Here is a 20,683-nt window from a genome sequence, read left to right as displayed (position 1 = left end):
GACTTTTAAAAATGTGTAATACCGACCTATTGGCCTTTTTTGTATTTTGTATTGTGTCAGTAAAAAATGTGGAGGGTCAGTATGAATATGGTTAAGAAGTGTTGGTTGTCTTGTGTGTAGAAGTATTCCTCTTCCCCCTCCCCCCCGCCCACCATGCAACATTCCTTGCTATTCCAGTCTTGAGCCCCCATAACTGGTGTTGGTCCTACTTTGAACAGGGGATTGGACTAGATGACCTCCTGAGGTCTCTTCCCACCCTGATCTTCTGATTCTATGATCCTAACTCTGTCAGTGCACTTCAGTCCTGGGCTGCAATACCGCCGACTAGTTCAGTCTTGCATTGCAATGCAACTCGGAGCCCTGACTGGCAGCATTCCCTGCTATTCCAGTCCAGTTCTGACTGTTCTGCCAACTCACCTTGTTCCCATTCTCCAGCAATACCCATTCCTGCTGCAGCCCTGAGTCTCTCCTCACCAGTGACTGGCAATCCTGCCCAATTGTGCTTGTCTTTTACATCAAATTCTTCTGGATATATTCACCCTGACGCAGTTTCAGCTTCTGGGGAATCAGGCTTTGGGAGGTCTTTGGGCCAATGCTTTCAAAAGTGGCCAGTAATTTTGGGGTGCCTCTGTTTTTGGATTACCAGCCTGAGACTACTTGGGTCTGATTTTCAGAGTGTGCCGAGCAATCAGTCTTTTAACTGAAAACCACTGGACCCTTAGCGACTGGAACAAACGCTGAAGGGCAGTGGTGGATTCTCCATCTCTTGCCATCTTCAGATCAAGACTGGATGCCTTTCTGGAAGAGATGTTCATTGTGCAGGAGATCAGACTCAGTGATCTGATGGGCCTTGTAGCCTTAAAATCAATGACTCAATTATGTGAATAGGAGCGATGGTGCTCAGCACCTCTGCAAATCAGCCCCAAGAGGCCTCAAGTTGGCCAACCAAAAATGGAGGCGTGCAAAACTAGGGGACTCTTGGTGGAAATCCAGATCCTGATTATCCAAGTGTCCTCTTCTCCAGCACTTCCATTTGCTTGAGATTAACTTGCTTTTCTCAATGAAGTGATCCACTCTAATAAGAGCTCTGCCTGATGATTAGAATCCAGCAGTCCTACAGACAAATCAATCAGCTGTCTAATGCTAGCCTTAATATTTACCCTGCCATTTATGTTAATGAATGGCTGTATCGTTTTGGGCAGTGTAGAATGCATTTCAACTAGCACGGGAGTTTAGTCTGTTTCTTGAACTTCATCATGTCACTTCTTTTTTCCTAAGCAGCTCCGGTTTATTTCAGGGGAGCAGAAGAAAAGATTTTCCGCGATCATTTCCATAGCTGTTCATCTGAAATACGAGACTGCCAGGGTCTGGTTCATTTCAAAGTCATTTACCCATTCAGGGTTGATTACAGAACAGAGCCGGACACCTGCTACTAGTGGAAAGGGAAAGTGTTAAGGCTGGAAGGCTTTAATTCTCTCTTCTCTTAACAACAATAACAATGAAAGATTGACACAAAATCCCCAACACTAGTAGCTTCAATGACTCACAGTCACCTCCGCAATAACGAAGCCGCATGCAGAGCTCAGTACTAATAAGGAACACTGTACTAATAAGCCAATGAGTACAGCCACCTAGGTCAATCAGCCCTTCAACAATAATTCAGTGTACACATCCCAGCATGCAGATGCATCCCTGTAGTAAGAATCTGAGGGGGTACCACCCTCCAGTTACTATGTGCATGAGATCTCTGGCCAAAAGGAAGGGGTGAATTTTACTCTTCCAAGGGCTAGTTATGATTTCTGTGTTGGGACTAACCATAATCATCTCACTGTTATTTGTTTCCCTCACCCCTCCTGCCATTTGTTTGTTGTATCCACCTCTTGCCGTTCATCATAGGACAAGACTTTGAACTCAGGGACCGCCTTTTTGTTATATGGGTGTATAACCTGCAGCACAGTGAGGCCCTGATTCAAGTCCCCTGAGTGCTACCACAAGACAAATACACATCATCATAATGAGCAAGCAAAAGTGAGCAAGAAAATGAGACGAAATCATGAAGGCTACCTTGAAACAATGGACCCGTCTGAGTGGACTGGCAATTCTGTTAGGATAAGCAGATGCTTCTCTGAACTATTCAAATCTTTTGTACAAAATTCTGATCTCATGCACATAGGCCCCAATCCAGCCTAACTCTACTGAAGTCAGTATATGAACCATCTATCTAGGGCAGGGGTGGGCAAACTTTTTGGCCCGAGGGCCACATCTGGGTATGGAAATTGTATGGTGGGCCATGAATGCTCATGAAATTTGCAGTTGGGGTGCGGGAGGGGGTGAGGGCTCCAGCTGGGGGTGCGGGCCCTGGGGTGGGGCTGGGGATGAGAGATTTGGGGTGCAGCAGGGAGTTCCAGGCTGTGACCGAGGGATTTGGAAGGTGGGAGGGGGATCAGAGCTGGGGCAGGGGGTTGGGGCACAGGAGGAGGTCAGAGGTGCAGGTTCTGGGCAGCGCTTACCTCAAGCAGCTCCTGGAAGCAGCGATATGTCCCCCCTCCAGCTCCTATGTGGAGGTGTGGCCAGGCAGCTCTGCGCACTGCCCTGTCTGCAGGAGCAACCCCCACAGCTCCCAGAAGCAGCAGCATAGCGGGCATGACACTCTCCTGCTCCTATGCGGAGGCATGGCCAGGCGTCTCTGCCCCGTCTGCAGGTACTGCCCCTGCAGCTCCCATTGTCCACAGTTCCCAGCTAATGGGAGCTGCAAAACTAGTGCTTGGAATGGGGGCAGCGTGCGGAGCTCCCTGGTTGTCCCTATGCCTAGGAGCTGGAGGGCAGACATGCCCGCCATGCTGCTGTTTCCGGGAACCACGCGGAGCCACGGCATGTGCACAGCAGAGCAAGCCCCTGTCCCTGCTCCCCGGCGGGAGCTCGAGGGCTGGAATGAAAGATCTGATGGGCTGGAAGCAGCCTGCGGGCTGTAGTTTGCCTACCTCCGAACTAGGTACTTCTATGTAAGATCAGGCAGCTGCCCCTAGAGTGTCCCTTTGTGTAGTAAAACTATTTCTCCATGCTTATTTTTCCCCCTACTGTTACTCACACCTTCTTGTCAACTGTTGGAAATGGACCATCCTGATTATCACTACAAAAGGTTTTTTTTCTTCTGCTGGTAATAGCCCACCTTAACTAATCACTCTCATTATATTGGGTATGGCAACACCCATTTTTTCATGTTCTCTGTGTGTATATATATATATATCTTCCTACTGTATTTCCCACTGCATGCATCCGATGAAGTGGGCTGTAGCCCACGAAAGCTTATGCTCAAATAAATTTGTTAGTCTCTGAGGTACCACAAGTACTCCTCGTTCTTTTTGCTGATACAGACTAACACGGCTACCACTCTGAAACATGATTCAGCCTAGTTTTGGCTCATTCTGTAATCAGGGCTGTCTTAGCCTCAGGCTCTCCACCCTCATACACCCCCATTACTGTAGTATCTGAGAACCTCCCACGCTGTATTGCATTCATTCTCACACACCCCTGTGAGGCATCATCCCTGTTTTACAGATAGGGAACCAAGCAGAGGGAGATTAAATGATGTGCCCAATGGCACACAGTTAGTCTGTGGCAGAACCTAGGAACTTAACCCAGATTTCACAATCCCTACACCAGTGCCTTGCCCACAAGTCTAGCCTTCCTCTCTGTGGCATTACACCAGGGTAACTGAGATCAGAATTGGCCCACTGAGTCTGCAAAATTAGACTGGAAACTTCTGATTCTCTTATGGGATTTTTACTTCATTGTGCCTGGAATGGTCCTGCCAAGAAAACAGCGCTTATCACAGCAGTGTAGCCCCACAGCACGGGTCTGCCCATCCTTAGCAAAAGTTACAAGTGGTGCCTTAAGAAAGACCCAAAGACCCCATCAGTTTCAGTGGGATCAGTCACTGCACAGGTAATATTTGCTTAGCCCTTCCAACATTCACACTTCAGTGATGTTGAGCAAAAAAGCTAGATATTGTGGGCAAACTCTTCCTTCCCCCCACAACCGAGAGATGCTCATTTTCTGTTAGTCTGAGGTTAGTGAGGCACAGCTGTTTCCACAAGTTTCAGTACAATTATTATTTTTTGGAAGGTTTGTTTATTTCCTCCAGCTTAAGCAGATTTGCTCTCTGGTATCTGTTTCATTAGTGACCTGCTTATCAGGTCGTCTTGACAAATGCCCCACCTCACTGTGCTGTTGAAGGTACCCCTAGTGTCCTCTATAAAATTTAAATTTAAAGGGAAATTGCCAGCATTACAAGACTTTAGAAAATCAATCATAGACAAAATTAGATTACTGGAAGTGTAAATACCTGCTTCACTACAATGGTAAGGATGAATTCTGAACATGTAATACACTAGCAAAGTTCTGTGTTCTGTGTCCCCATCTAGTGGCTGCGCCAGTCATAGATAACAGCCTACTATTGTTACCAGTTAATGAAGTCACTCCTTTAGCTCAAAAGGTAGAAGCCAGTGCTGAAGGTCAGGACTATAAACTTTGCTGATGGAAGGTGGAAGTAAATAAATATGTAAATAGAGAACAAAAAACCTTTAAGTTCAAAGAGCAACATGAATTCAACCACACTGCCCAGTGTGTATTAATTTATAGCTTTAATAGTAATACTTTGCACTTCTGTCTGTGGATCCCAAGGCGCTGTACCTTGGTGAATTCAGCCTCACAACACCCTTTGAGGGACAGCTTTTCTCCTTTTACAGATGGGGAAACCATCTGTTGAGAGAGATTAAGTGGCTTGATTCAGGAAGTCTGTGGCAGAGTCAGCAGTCAAACAGAAGTCAAGAACTTAGTAAAATTAAAAGAGGGATTGACCACTTATCTGGATAAAAACAGCCAGAGGTAGAATAACAAATACCAAAACAACAGTGTGTGTCAGAATGAAGATAAAAGCTCACACTTTCAGGCATAAGATAATCACCAACTATTACGAGTTAGGAGGAAATTGTCATGGACCAGACTGCAGTAGGAAGAGAGCCTGAGATATAAGCCCTTGTATTAGAGGCCCGGTATGAGGCCTGAGCTAAAGTAGTGGGCAAGCTTTGCTGATATAAAGCAAAGTGAGCAAAAGTCCGGCTGTGAGCAAACCTCAGGCTCTGCCTGCTTGCAAGTTCACCGAATCTGGCAAGAACAGGGCTGATATTGCAGAAATGCGCATTCCTAAGAAGTGCTAGGCACAGAGCACTCCCATAAACACACTCCAGAAGAGTAGTACCGGAACATCCCGATAGCGGGTGGTACCAGAACATCCTGATATCAAGGATGGTACAAAAACATTCCCCATGGATAACAGGAACACACTGAACCCTCCTAAAAGATAAGGTCAGGATGACAGTGTGATGAATAGAGATGTTTTGATGGAACCACCGGGTACCAGGTGATGGGTGATAACTAGCCACGTCCAGGGGCAGTAACTAACTATGTCAGAGGGGCAGTACGTAACTTGTTTGCATCAAGGTATAAAGAGGTATCTCTGAGAGAGTGTTTTGGTCCAGCCGAGGGGGGAATGGAAAGTCCTGCCATACACAGACCTGCGTCCATTGTCACGGACATACATGTCTTAGTATTCTCATAGAGTCTGCCGGGGCTATTACCGTGCTTTGTCAACAATAAACCTGGCCTGGTGCCTTTGTACCTTAACAGATCTTGTGGTCATTGGGTGGTTCACTCGAGGTCTGCTGTGCCAGCTGCCTGCGCAGAACTGGGGCAGCACACAGGGAGAACACACACACACACAGAGCCAAACTTCTAACCACACAGATTATGCTGCCACATCTACCTTCTTCAAGATGTCTCACACTTTTCTCGGCAACTTCTTCTCACCACAGTACTGAACATGATGGACCTCGGCTCTGATCCAGCCTTACCCCGCCTATGTTCATATGTTTGATGTCTCCTGAGTCCAAGTCATATATTTTATTCACAAGATCCTACTTCCACCCCTTGTATCAGTCAAATCAGGGACAGAAAATACTATGTGGGGTAGATTCACCCATTCTCCACAGCACTGACAAATATAGAGTTTATTCATGATTATTATTTATTTGCCACAGGTCCCAATCAGGATCAGACCCTCACTGTTCCAGAGATGGTACACATGTATGGAAAGAAATGGTCCCTGCCACCAAGTGTTTACAATCTAGGCCATAGATAGTGTCATAAATATAAAGGGAAGGGTAAATACCTTTAAATCCCTCCTGGCCAGAGGAAAAACCCTTTCACCTGAAAAGGGTTAAGAAGCTAGGATAACCTTGCTGGCACCTGACCAAAATGACCAATGAGGAGACAAGATTCTTTCAAAGCTGGAGGGGGGAGAAACAAAGGTTCGCTCTGTCTGTGTGATGCTTTTGCCGGGAACAGAAAAGGAATGAGTCTTAGAATTTAGTAAGTAATCTAGCTAGAATGAGGATTTTTATCAAGCCTTCCCCAGGAAAGGGGGTGTAGGGTTTGGGAGGATTTGGGGGGGAAAGACGTTTCCAAGCAGGCTCTTTCCCTGTTATATATTTGTTTAGAGACGCTTGGTGGTGGCAGCAATGAAGTCCAAGGGCAAAAGGTAAAATAATTTGTACCTAGGGGGAAGTTTTGACCTAAGCTGGTAAAAATAAGCTTAGGGTGTTTTTCATGCAGGTCCCCACATCTGTACCCTAGAGTTCAGAGTGGGGAAGGAACCTTGACATGGTGGCAGAGGTGGGATTTAAAGGTGTTTACCCTTCCCTTTATATTTATGACAGATACCATACAGACTAGGAATATGTGTGGGCAAATGGCCCCACTGAGTTGCTTCACTGAGCTGCCTCACTGAGTTTGGTTGGATGAATTCCTGGAGCTTTCATCACACGACATAATCTTTAATTAAAGATTAAGTTTTAATTTTTGGAGACTCCAGGACAATCCTGGAGGGTTTGCAACCCTACCTCACTCCCTTTCCAGCCCTTCATTTGACAGCATAGGGGGAACTGCTGGGCCTGCATGGAGTCCCACTGAATATGACTGTCACAGTCACTCCAGAGCCCCACTGAAGTCAGTTACCCAGGCAAGGCCCAGCTTAAATCAAGGCATAAGGTTGGACAACTGTTCCCAGAGAGTAGTTATCAGTGGTTCACAGTCAAGCTGGAAGGGCATAATGAGTGGAGTCCCGCAGGGATCAGTTCTGGGTCTGGTTCTGTTCAATGATTTAGAGAACGGCACAGAGCGTACACTTATAAAGTTTGCGGATGATACCAACCCAGGAGGGGTTGCAAGTGCTTTGGAGGATAGGAATAAAATTCAAAATAATCTGGACAAACTGGAGAAATGGTCTGAGGTAAATAGGATGAAATTCTCTAAGGACAAATGCAAAGTACTCCACTTCGGAAGGAACAATCAGTTGCACACGTAGAAAATGGGAAATGACTGCCTAGGAAGGAGTACTGCAGAAAGGGATCTGGGGATCATTGTGGATCACAAGCTAAATATGAGTCAACAGTGTAACACTGTTGCAAAAAAAGTAAACATCATTCTGGGATGTATTAGCGGGAGTTGTAAGCAACACATGAGAAGTAATTCTTCCTCTCTACTCCACACTGATTAGTCCTCAACTGGAGTATTATGTCCAGTTCTGGGCACAACATTTCAGGAAAGATGTGGACAAATTGGAGAAAGTCCAGAGAAGAGCAACAAAAATGATTAAAGTTCTAGAAAACATGACCTATGAGGGAAGACTGAAAAAAATTGGGTTTGTTTAGTCCAGAGAAGAGAAGACTGAGAGGGGACATGATAACAGTTTTCAAGTACATAAACGTTTGCTACAAGAAGGAGGAAGAAAAATTGTTCTCCTTAACATCTGTGGATAGGACAAGAAGCAATGGGCTTAAGTTACAGCAAAGGAGGTTTAGGTTGGACCTAACTTCCAGGGTGGTTAAGCATTGGAATACTTTGCCTAGGGAGGTTGTGGAATCTCCATTATTGGAGATTTTTAAGAGCTGGTTAGACAAACACCTGTCAGGGATGGTCTAGATAATACTTAGCCCTCCCATGAGAACAGGGGACTGGACTAGATGATCTCTCAAGGTCCGTTACAGTCCTATGATTCTATAATAATGGGTATAAAAAACAAAAGGAAAGAGTGGGCAAGAGAGGACGGAAGTAACAGTGATCGAGGCATGTGGCTACATAGCTAGTCTATTCCTGGCTTGCTTAAAGGGACCACATCCTGCTAGCCGCAGAATCAATACTGATGTTATTGAGTGGCTCTCTGAGGTGAAACTCTGAAGTGCTTTTTTTCAGATTTTCCTGTCCCAGAACTTGCCCTAGATAAGCCTGAAGTTCTGGATGTCACAGATCTATGTACAAAGAAACCACCTGGCTAGACCCAGCTCAGTAAGTCCCCACTGGGTGGGGAAAGGCATGGTTTTATGTTTAGAAAAAAAGTTTGTCACTCTGCTTCAAACACAGGGGCTTTGGCTTACTTGTTGGAGACAGTTACATAGAATCATAGAAAGGGAACGGACCGCAAAAGGTCATCTAGTCCACTCCCCCACGCAAAGGCAGTGGTTTTCAACCTGTGGTCCGCAGACCCCTAGGGGTCCACAGACTATGTCTAAGATTTCCAAAGGGGTCCACACCTCCATTTGAATTTTTTTCAAGGGTCCAAATATGAAAAAAGGTTGAAAACCACTGACCTAGACCACCCCCGACAGGTGTTTGTCCAACTTGTTCTTAAAAACCTCCATTGATGGGGATTCCACAAACTCCCTTGGAAGCCTGTTCCAGAGCTTAACCACCTTTACGGTGAGGACATTTTTCTTAATATCTAACCTAAATCTCCCTTGCAGCAAATTAAGCCTATTTCTTGATCAATCTTCAGTGGACATGGAGAACAATTGATCACAGTCCTCTTTATAACAGCCCTTAACGTATTTGAAAGCTCTTATCAGGTCCCCGCTCAGTCTCCTTTTCTCAAGTAACTTGCTCTCCCTGCTTAGCAAGGCAAGGTCTTCTTTGCCTGAGAATGGCACATCTAATCAACGAAGGCTCCTCTCAGTGTTGTGAGCTGGAAAAAGAGCTTGTCACCCACACTATTGGTATGTAATGGTGGGGCCCACAATATGTCTAGGGACTGGCCACACAGAGGAAGGGAGAGTTCCTGTTTTGAAGAGCTTCCTTGCCAAAGGTACAAGAGAAACACATGAAAGTCGGTGAAAGAGGCGATCACATTCAAGAATCTAAGCCATCTGCCCTTCCCCCAAGCTTTTATTAGCTGGCTCAAAAAAGAATTAGATACGTTCATAGAGCACAGGTCCATCAACTGCTCTGAGCCAAGATGGTCAGGGACGGAACCCCATACTCCAGGTGCCCCTAAGCCTCTGGATGCCAGAAGCTGGGACTGGACGACAGGGGATGTTTCACCCAATAACTTGCCTTGAAGCCTCTGACACTGGCCCCTGTCAGAGACAAGATATTGAGCTTGATGGACCATTGGTCTGAGCCAGTATGGCCGTTCTTATACATAATACATTGTAGAAATGGGCATTGAAGAGGGATTTCAATGAGGAGAGGTTAGTAGCTTTTCATACCACTGCAGGGGACACTCCAAATTTCTGCCTATCTAAGATACTTATATGGCCCCCAATACTGTACTATCCGACTGCCTCACAATCTTTAATGAATGTAGCCTCACAACACTCCTGGGAGGTAAGGAAATGCTGTTGTCCCCATTCTACAGATGGGGAACAAAGGAGCACAGAGAAACTAAATGACTTGTGTAAAGTAACACTGGCAGTCTGTGTGGATCAAGGACACGAATCACCTCTCCCACGTCCTAGGCTAGAGCCTAAACCACTGAACCACCTTGTCTCTGTGACCAAGGATACTCCCATCTTCTACTCTGATAGAGGCAAGAACCATAAAACAAGAAAGAACAAAAACAAAGTCCCCTTTGGAGAACCCGGTCTGTTACTTCCTGATAATCCTCTGCCCTGAAGTGAACACAAAATGGCTGCCGGACTTTGCAGACAGCACACTTCCTAAAATTGTAAAGGCATATGTGAAGGGCCAAAGAACCTCCCCGCCTCCCACACACACACCAGTCAAGAAGGGCTTAAAGAACTCTGTGGTCACAATCAACCCAACCCGCCGCACCTGCACGGCTTGTCAGGCCTGGGGGTGGGCCCTTAAAGGGGAGGTGCTCAGCCCAGTTATGATCACACTCTGAAACAAGCAGCGCTAGAGCTCTCAGACTAGGGCTACATCTACACTACATCATTTCCAGAGGCGCAGCTGCACCAGGCTGCTGTAGTGCTTGTGGTGAAGACACTCTTAAGTTGACAGGAAAGAGCTCTCCCATCAGCTTAATAACTCCTGCCTCTGCAAGAGGCGATAGGTATGTTGGCAGCAGAAGCTCTCCTGCCGACATAGTGCTTAGGTCGGTGTAACTTATGCCACTCAGGGTGTGGATTTTTCACATCCCTGAGTGACATAAATTAAACTGAATTAATCTGTAGTGTAGACAAGGGCTAGGGCATGGGGCTCTTTGCCGAGGAACAGCTTGGCAGCACCGCTAGCCTGCGCCCCCTGAGAAAAGAAGGCAGGCTGGTTTGTTGCATTTATTGACATCCCCAGGACTAATGCTTGGCCTGTAGCCATGGAGTAGACTGGGAGCTGGGATTTCCTGTGGAGCCACAGAGAGAGCTTCCCCTCCTTTGTGTGAGGGAGGGGTCTGGCTCCTTGTGGGCCTTGGGACGATTTGCCTTTTTTTTTAGACTATTTTATACCCTTCTGGAAGAGGGTGGACTTGCTAAGAGGTACAGTTGGAGGGCTGTACCCCAGGACTGGCCCACAGGAATGCTGTCACCCAGGGAATGCTGTATGAACGCCTGCCTTCATCCCAAAGGGGCAACCTTGAGACATAACCTTTGACAGTGCAGCACAAAGAAACAAGATCTTAACAGTTACATACACACAAAAGATTATGTAACACCGACAGACAGCGGTTGGCGGCAGATGGGATCGAACCTGGGACCTCTGGAGCTAAATGCATGAGCCTCTATTGCATAAGCTAAAAGCTACATGGCCCTTAGTTAAGGCTGTAGCTCAGTTCCATTAGAGGGGACAGAACACCACACCCAGGACATGTGTGGGTTACAATTGTTTACTTCAGCGATTCCCCCCTTCCATCTATGTCTGATTGAGTCCTCAGCACCTGTGCATCAGTGTGTATGTGAAAATTAATAACTAGGGATGGGTGAATCAGTTCAGAAAGCTCGTGAATTACCCTTTCTCCCCGGCCCAAACGTATGTCCATGCACAGAATCAAGCCTTTCAGAGGCTCTGAAACATTTGGATCAATTCCCCCCTATTAAAGGTAGCAGGGAAATTATTTTTTCCCCCCTGTGAAAAATTTCCACAAAAATGAAATTATTTTCATCAAAATGTTCTTCAAAATGTGTTGAGTTTTGGTTGAAAACCCAAACGTGCTATGAAAAATGTTGACAAAATGTCCATTTTGTCAAAAAAGCCATTTCCATCGGAGAAAAACAACTATTCTATGGAAAAATTTTGGCACCACTCCCCCTTGAACTTCCCACATCTTTGGCACAAAATATGACAGGGGCTGTTCTGCAGATAGCTATCATTTCCACACCCACACCCAGGCACTGGAACTGGAAATGCAAGAAATCTTGTGAGAAAATCTGAGCTCATGAAAGTAGGGCCCAGTTTTGCAGATATGTTGTATCCAATCTAACCTGTCTAGGTTGGTACAGCTCCAGTAGGTTTTGAGAATGTAGAACCATAGGAGAAGCAGCCAAATTTGCGGGGGTTCTAATTTGAAATCATTGGAGGTTTGTCCAGCAACGGCAATAATCAGAGGCAACCCACCTCCCAAATCTTACCTTTATTTGTTTCACTCTCTCGTACAAGGAAAGACCCAACTTTGTTGCCAGGAGCCATCAACAGCCGTTCGGCATCTTTTCTACTGAGAGCTTTAAAAAACCATCTGAGGGAGAAAAGTCATGAAATAGTTATGAAGAGCTCCAAGAAGAGGCAAATGCTACCCAGCTGTTCACTGTCGTGCCATTAAAAGGCTGAGTGTTGTGTTTAGCTTAGCAAAATGGAGCTATGAGGGGACATGATTGCTCTTTAGAAATACATCAGGGGAGTGAGAAGAGCTATTTAAGTTGAAGGACAAACTTCAACAAACTGGGGATAAACAGGCCATGACTAAATTCAGGCTGGAAATTAGAAGAAGCTCTCTAACCATCAGAGGAGTGAGGTTTTGGAAGAGCCTTCCTACAGGAGTGGTGAGGGCAAACAACCTCACTAGTTTTAAGATGGAGCTGATAGGTTGATGAACAGGATTAGGTGAGGTGGTTATCTGTGATAGCAGGGGACTGGACCCAACCCAAGCCCTCGCTTTCAGTCCTAGGTTGGATGTTCCTCTGTCTAAGACTGACTACATTTCAGGATGGTTTTAGGTTGGGAAGAGTCCCCTAATGCAACATTTTTTAAGAGATTAGGATAAGATTTCTGTCCACTTTGCGTCCAAATATCAGTGTGAATGTATATCCCAGGGATAAGCCTGTATATATTCTTTTGCAGGTTCAGCTGGACATGTCTTCACTTCTCTATCTTACTAAGTGACATGGCGCTGGGCTGTTAAAGAGCTGTCATGTTCTGCCCCAGGAAAAGGTTTTTCAGTGGTGAGCGGAGTGATGGCTGTATATGCAAGTGCTCTTCCTCAGTGGAGACACTTAAAAAGTTCATTTTAGTTCTAGAGATATTGCTGGTTCTACTTGTATTCCCTGTTTTATAAATATACAGCACATCACTGGAATCAGGAATCGCTCTGAAACTGGAGTAGGGTGACCAGCTGTCCCAATTTTATAGGGACAGTCCCGATACTTGGTATATCCTATATACGTGCCTATTACCCCCCACACCTCCATCCCGATTTTTCACACTTGCTATCTAGTCACCCTAAACTGGAATGACCTTTTTTTTAACTGTACCCACTGTAGTCTCCTTTGGAATTCGTTGGGACCAAAGCTACTAAATAATCATATGGCATTATATTACAGAGTGTATCCTTTTTAAGCAGTTACTGATTGCAGATATGTTAAGAGACTGAATTCCTTCCAAATTGAAATTGAATGCTGCCTTTTACTTTTCTACCACACTAGAAACTCCATTTGCACCTTCTCTGAGCCCTTTAATTCACTGGTATTTAAAGGATATGAAGATATTAGGAATTCAATCCTCCCATTAGAAAGATAGGGAACAGTATCACTGTTTTTGTTACTCTTCTGAATCATAGAATATCAGGGTTGGGAGGGACCTCAGGAGGTCATCTAGTCCAACCCCCTGCTCAAAGCAGGACCAATCCCCAATTTTTGCCCCAGATCCCTAAATGGCCCCCCTCAAGGATTGAACTCACAACCCTGGGTTTAGCAGGCTAATGCTCAAACCACTGAGCTATCCCTCCCCTCCAAATTCTCTGGCCAAATTCCAATCCCCTAAAACACTCTGCATTTTAAACTCCACTTCCTGTCCTAAACTGGTGTGTAGTATTACGGTGGGCTGTGAAACAGCTGTCACCTTCCAGCACAGCTGTGGCTGCATTTTGGTGATGGATTGTCAGCCCTTCCTGCTCCTATTTTTATAAGAGCCCCGGGAGGGGTTATTATAAATATAAAGCACTGATATTAGTGTTAATGTTTCATATAAGCTCATGCACGTACTTTTCCACTTCCAAGGCATCCATTTGTGCGACGAAGTTACTGGGGACGTAACCCTTCTTTCCAGTGGTGAGAGACTTTGCCAGCCACCAGTCCCCATCTCTACAAACCAAACAGGACAAGAAGCATGAACACCAAAAGGAGCTTAGGCCTGGCTCCCGCCTAAGACGACTTATGGATTTGGAGGCTTCATGAACCTTGCAAAGTAGGAGGCACATTCTAAAGCCCTCTCCCATGTAGGTAACCCTGTACTCACCAAGTAGCACCACAGGGTATGTCTACACTGCAGCTGGGAGGTGATTAAGCTAGCGTGCTAAAAATAGCAGTGTCCCTGCAGCAGCACAGGGCTGGGCTAGCTGCCCAAGTACAACCCGGTCTGAGATCAGAGGTCCATGCCGCCAGGGCCACCCTGATATTTTTAGCACACTAGCTTGATCAGAACTGGCGCAGGTATGTCTACCCAAGCTGGGAATTACACCTCCCAGCTGCAGTGTGGACAGACCCACAGACGCTCATTTCTATAGGCCACCCCCAGTTCGAAGGCAGTCTAGAAAGGCAACCTTTAAAGACGTTGGTTTATTCAACTCTGAACAAGTCGGTGTTTTTCACTTCCCACCTTCAGTCCCAAGCTCCCAGCCAGAGACCCAGGCATTGTCTTCAATTCCCCATCTGCTCCTCACTGCTGCTTCCTTTATTACATTAGGCAGCTCTCTGCTTTGGCCACTCTGAGTGCCTTCAGAAACCACAGCACTACCAGAGTAGTAACTGAAAGCTGTTCTCATCCGCTGGATGTTCAGGAGCCCACATGTAACCCGCTGAGTGGTCTCAGCCCAGGGGACAGATGTCTGAATCAGAAATATCCACCAGCATCACTAACCCCATTTGTGACAGCCTCACAGAGAGGTCATGGACTAACACCTAATAAACAGCTCGTTCACTGCAGATCCCTGAGGGGGAGAGTGGAAAGTCACATGGTAGGGCAATGCAAGGCAAGCCTGCAATGCTGCTCTCATCTGGATTAACACATGGCATGTGTTTCAGGGCTGTCAATCTGTTGCCTTTCACTGGTACTATGGTCACACAAAAGTTTTTAAAGCAATGTAAACAATGTCCCACCCCAAACTAAACCAAACCCATATCCTTTTTAAGGCAAAGATCAGCCTACGGTGTATACACAGCTAACAAGTCATTATTTATATTACTTTAGTGCGTATGAGCATCAACTCACAGCAAAGCCACATCGCTTGGGGCTGTCCATACACATGTGAACAACAATCCCTGTCTGAAAGAACTTTTAAACTCAATAGACTCAAAATGTGTTTCAGAGTAACAGCCGTGTTAGTCTGTATTTGCAAAAAGAAAAGGAGTACTTGTGGCACCTTAGAGACTAACCAATTTATTTGAGCATGAGCTTTCGTGAGCTACAGCTCACGAAAGCTCATGCTCAAATAAATTGGTTAGTCTCTAAGGTGCCACAATACTCCTTTTCTTTTTTCAAAATGTGTTATCATCCCTGTTCTACAGCTAGGGAACCAAGTGACTTCCCAAGATCACAGAGTTAGTCTGGCACAGCCAAGCACTGAACCCAGATCTCTGCAGCCCCACGGTATTTTATAAAAGCTTCTCCGGGGGGCTAGCAAGTGCTGTGGATGAGGATCACTTACCTAGATAGGATTTGAAGCTTCTCTCCCTTGGTCAGCTCCAAGTCGCGGTCACTTGTGGAGGCGAAATCATACAGTACAATCACAAAGTCCTCACCTGCTGCAAGACACAGTGACACTATTGGGTTTAGCTGGTCTGCCTTTGATTGGGGAATTAAATATGTGGTGCATGGATTTTAGTGAACCCCAATCCATCCCCTGCCCTTGGTCATAGTGGATGACACCACCATCTTCTCAAGTACTTATACTGGGCCTTCCCTTTTAATTCAATATCTCTCTAGACCCGCACATCTAGGCCACATTTAAATCTTGTCGCTACTTTCTACACAACTTCTCTGAGGCCTTGTCTACACTGGCAGCAGTGTGTAGCGTACGAGTAGCCACCGTGAAAAGCAGGCTGCGTCCACGTTGTGGTGTGTCACTATACGCAGCAGTGAAAGGCTCCCCTCTGCCAGAGCCTTTCCCTGCTACTGAGCCTTTCCCTGCATCGGGGAAAGGCTCCTGCACAGGGAGGAAATGGGACACTGCCCTTAAAAATAGCAGTGGAGATGGGGGAGGCATTGTTTGGGCATGTAGAGAGCCATGTAGGGTAAATACGCTAAGGTTCTAGGGTGTCTTTACTCACCTAAGCAGTGCCTCACTGTCTACCGCTTGTTCAGGGAAAGCCCCTGGCGGGCCGGGCCACTTTGTATACCTGCCGTGTCTGCAGGTTCAGCCGATCGCGGCTCCCACTGGCCGCGGTTTGCCGCTCCAGGCCAATGGGGGCTTCAGGAAGGGTGGCCAGCACATCCCTCGGCCTACACCGCTTCCTGCAGCCCCCACTGGCCTGGAGCAGCAAACAGTGGTCAGTGGGAGCCGCGATCGGCCGAACCTGCGGATGCAGCAGGTAAACAAACCAGCCTGGCCTGCCAGGGGCTTTCCCTGCACAAGCGGCGGCCCTAGTTTGAGAACCACTGCTCTACATGTCTCTGTGAAGTGTCGACATCGCCCAAGACCCAGCCTGTCCTCTCAGTCCACTCAGCTAAATTTCTCCTTCAGGCCCCCATCCTCTCATACCTCAACTACTCCAGCTTCCTCCATGCTGGCCTTTCCCCACTCAAGACCATTCAAAGTACTGGTGCTGTTGCAGTCATCTTCCTGGCTCCTGTCGATTTCCATCAGCTTTGGATCAGGTCCTTAGATTGTAAACGCTTCAGGGCAGAGGCTCCAGGCCTGATTCTCTGTCCCAACACACCAACTTTACACCAGCAGAGTTGCACCAGTGTAAATGCGGTGCCATGAAACGTAGACTCGGGCCCTGCATCTTACTCTAAATGCTGGCCACACCCAGCACTTTGTGGACACTGTCAGAGTATGACTAACATAATAGTCCACTCCAGTGTGGACCCTTTGTCACTGAAATACTTGGTGGTGTTGTTTCATGGCTACATTTCCATGCCCTGTGTCTACGGCACGGCCGCATCTCTCTGAACAGGTATGTAACTATTCACGTGTGCTCTGTCTGGTTACAGCCACTGAAGCAGAAAAGACCTCTGCTTTCCTGACATTCTGGGGCAAATCAAGCCCTACTAGGAGCTAAAGTAAAAACCCATGTGATGTGGAAAGACTTTGTGTGCGCACAGCCTAATTAATGCAGCAGGGGTGATAAATATTCTATATATAGAACGTCGCAAGACAGACAGTCAAGTCACATTCTCTCTTTGACCTTTTCAAATAATGCCACCAGCAAGCAGCCCAGACTACCCCTTTCACTGAAAGATAATACGTCTCCAGAGCAACACGAGTTTTTGTGTGTGCCGGGCCTGGCTATTGGTTTGAGATTTATTGGCAATGTCGCATAACCCAAGGGGGAAATAGTCAGGCTCTGGAAACCAAAGCCTCCTCCAGCTTGTAGGGAGGAACTTGAAGGTCAACTGGGCAGATTCAAGTGTGTCAGTTTGAGGCTTCCTGTTATGAGGTAGGAGCAGCTCCAGTGAGAGCGAAAACTTGGAAACATCATAATGTTTTGCATTACTGTGGCGCTTTCCATCTGAGGATCTCAGAGCACGTCACACAGGGTAATGTGCTAACCTCCACATCATCCCGTAGAGGCACTTAATATTTATCCCTGGTTTAGTGATAATGAGATTGGGAGGAGAAGAGAGGTCAAATGCCCATTATTCTCCAAAGAAAGGCGAATTCTCATTGACGGATATCATCATTAAACCATATTGATTTACAACTCAAGACAGGTTTCAGAGTAGCAGCCGTGTTAGTCTGTATTCGCAAAAAGAAAGGAGTACTTGTGGCACCTTAGAGACTAACCAATTTATTTGAGCATAAGCTTTCGTGAGTTACAGCTCACTTCATCGGATGCATAAAAGTGGAAAATGCGGTGAGGATGTGTTTATACACACAGACCATGAAAAAATGGGTGTTTATCACTCAAGACAAGCTTTTGAGCTCACATAGAGCTCTTCTTCTATATAAGCTCAAAAGCGGGTCTCTTTCACCACAGAAGTTCATCTAATAAAAGATATTACCTCACCCACCTTGTGTTTTAAGAGATTATGATAAGTTTAGGTCCTAACATATTTTGTATTAAATTAATATTTCATTATAAACAGAAAAGAAACATTTAAGAAGAAAAACATTATAATTTAAATAACAAAATCAACAAAATCCAATTTAAATAAAAAAAAAATCCATGCCCCCCCCTCCTCCCGGTCAATTTTTATCTACCCTGGTCAATGGCAGTTTCTCCACTGACTGCAATGGTTTTTGGATTAGGCCCTATGGGAACATCTTCACTGCAATAAAAGACCCAGTAGCGCCGAGTCTCAGAGCTTGGGTCAACTGACTCGGGCTCATGGGGTTTGGGCTGTGATGCTAAAAATAGCATTGTAGACGTTCCAGCTAGGATTGGAGCCTGAGCTCTGAGACCCTCCCCCTTTGCCAGGTTTCAGAGCACTGGATATCTGCACTGCTATTTTCTCTCCACAGCCTGAGCCCGGTTCCACAGCCCGAACCCTGAATCAGTACCACAGGTCTTTGTGGTATAGTACTGTAAAATAAGGGATAATACCACTTTATGAGCTCTTCTGTACAGCACCTAGCACAGTGAAGCCCTGACCTCGGGAGGGGCCACTAGGTGCTGCTGTAGTATAAAAACAACAACAACCCGCATACTTTAATTCCAGCCCAATGACTGCTTGGGTCAGCCTCGCTTTCAGAAGGGCTCCCTTAGTCTGCACAGGTTTAGGGACTACTAGTTCAAACAGTTCTCCCACTGCTGTCCCATCATGCACTGGTGGATGTTACAGATGTCCCAGAACCCATTGCTTCAGAGAGCTGGGCTGGGTCCTGTGGGATACCTCCTCAGAGGGCATTGTGCCCGAAATGTTTTACGACAGTGCTAGGTGGAGGTGGGGCAAAAGGGCCACAGTTCAGAACGTGAGTTGGCAATGGCATTGGCGAGGCCTCATCTAGAGTCCTGTGTCCAGTTTGGGGCCCCACTCTACAAGAAGGATGTGGAAAAATTGGAAAGAGTCCAGCAGAGGGCAACAAAAATGATTAGGGGGCTGGAGCACATGATTTATGAGGAGAGGCTGAGGGAACTGGGATTATTTAGTCTGAAGAAGAGAAGAGTGAGGGGGGATTTGATAGCTGCTTTCAACTACCTGAAAGGGGGTTCCAAAGAGGACGGAGCTTGGCTGTTCTCAGTGGTGGCAGATGACAGAACGAGGAGCAATGGTCTCAGGTTGCAGTGGGGGAGGTTTAGGTTGGATATTAGGAAAAACCTTTTCACTAGGAGGGTGGTGAAGCACTGCAATGGGTTACCTAGGGAGGTGATGGAATCTCCTTCCTTAGAGATTTTGAAGGTCAGGCTTGGCAAAGCCCTGGCTGGGATGATTTGATTGGGGATCGGTCCTGCTTTGAGCAGGGGGCTGGACTAGACGACCGCCTGAGGTCTCTTCCAACCCTGATCTTCTATTCTATGATTCTAATGCTAGTGTGGGCACACTAAACCGTCTGTGCTTTCTCTGGTCCTGTGCTCCCAGGTCAGCTAGGAGTGGCCCAGTTCTCTAGCGCTGATGGCCTTAAGACATGGCCGTAAGGGGCTCAGAGCAGGGTTAGACAACACTTTCATAAAAACACCAGAGGCCTCTTTATGCAACAGCTTCCACTGAGGCTACCACTGGGTGTAATGTAATGCCAGGGGCCTCTCAGGCTGCTCAAACATTTTCCATCAAAACTTTTTTTCTGTGGAAATTTGGGTGAAAATGTTCATGGGAAGTGTCAAAATTCGTGGGTGGGCTTTTTGTTTGTTTTGCAGGTTTTTTGTTTTGTTTTGTTTTGTTTTTTTCTTCAGAAAACTGAACATTTTTGGTCACAAATGTTTTAGTTTTAGGTTGAAAGTTTTTCAGACGTTGGTCATAAATTTTCACTTTTCATTTTTTCAATATTTCCAAAATTCCCAATGGACACAGCTCCTCCCCACCCAATGCTTTAGTCCATGTGTCTAGTGGTGCAAGCGTTAGGACAAATATTTTATATTAGTGACTAATGATTTGGGGGGCCACGATTTTCAGAAATCACTCAGCACCTGCTCTATGAAAAACCAGGCCCAGTTGGCGACCCCAAAATGAAGGTGCTCAAAAACCCCTAGTGTTCTCCAAAAATCCAGGCTGTGATGTGGATAGCAAGACAGAGGAGAAAGGAATTCCCTTTACCAAACACCTTTACAAAACCACCATATCTTCCCCCTACCAAATGCAAGATCAGGACTCCATTGTGCCAGGTGCTGTACAAACAGAATAAAAAGACAATCCCCACCCTCAAGAGCTCAGGGAAGATGTAGGCCCTTTGGGGAATGCCAACTTTCAAATCCTCATGGTCACCACTGGGGACTTAACCCATGGGGTGTGAAATGAGCAAAGACCCACAAGAAGACAGGTTTGTATTTTTAAAAATCCCTAACTATAGGGCCTATGGGCCTAATTGAAATATATACCGTACAGTGCTGCCAATTCTTGTGATTTTATCTGGATCCTATTGATTTTTGGTATTTTTCTTAAAGTTCCAGCCTCTGGAGTCAAGTGACTACCTAAGAATCTCAGCTTTCATTAAAAAAAAGTCATTTTTTAGCTACCATGGTTGCAGAGAAGAGATTGAAATGTGAAGCAAGTTCACCCTAAAGTTTCACAAACCAGAAAGTAAAGAAAAAGAACCCAACATTTATTCTTTCAACAACAACAACAACACCTCGTGATTTTTAAAGCAATT

General features: G+C 46.0%; 1 protein-coding gene across 1 annotated transcript in view; it reads right to left on the bottom strand.

Annotated features, from left to right (window-relative positions):
- The window catches only part of BLK (BLK proto-oncogene, Src family tyrosine kinase), a 91,525-nt gene that overhangs the window by 19,381 nt on the left and 51,461 nt on the right, over positions 1-20,683 (bottom strand). The window contains exons 4-6 of the mRNA XM_074947429.1: positions 15,422-15,518; positions 13,761-13,859; positions 11,916-12,019 (exon numbers count right to left, since the gene is read on the bottom strand). Of these exons, the coding sequence (XP_074803530.1) occupies positions 11,916-12,019; positions 13,761-13,859; positions 15,422-15,518 (300 nt within the window). The remainder of the gene's footprint in view (positions 1-11,915; positions 12,020-13,760; positions 13,860-15,421; positions 15,519-20,683) is intronic.

The sequence above is a fragment of the Natator depressus genome, chromosome 3 (genome assembly GCF_965152275.1).
Source record: "Natator depressus isolate rNatDep1 chromosome 3, rNatDep2.hap1, whole genome shotgun sequence".
NCBI classification, from domain to species: domain Eukaryota; kingdom Metazoa; phylum Chordata; order Testudines; family Cheloniidae; genus Natator; species Natator depressus.
This window is presented reverse-complemented; position numbering and strand designations above follow the sequence as displayed.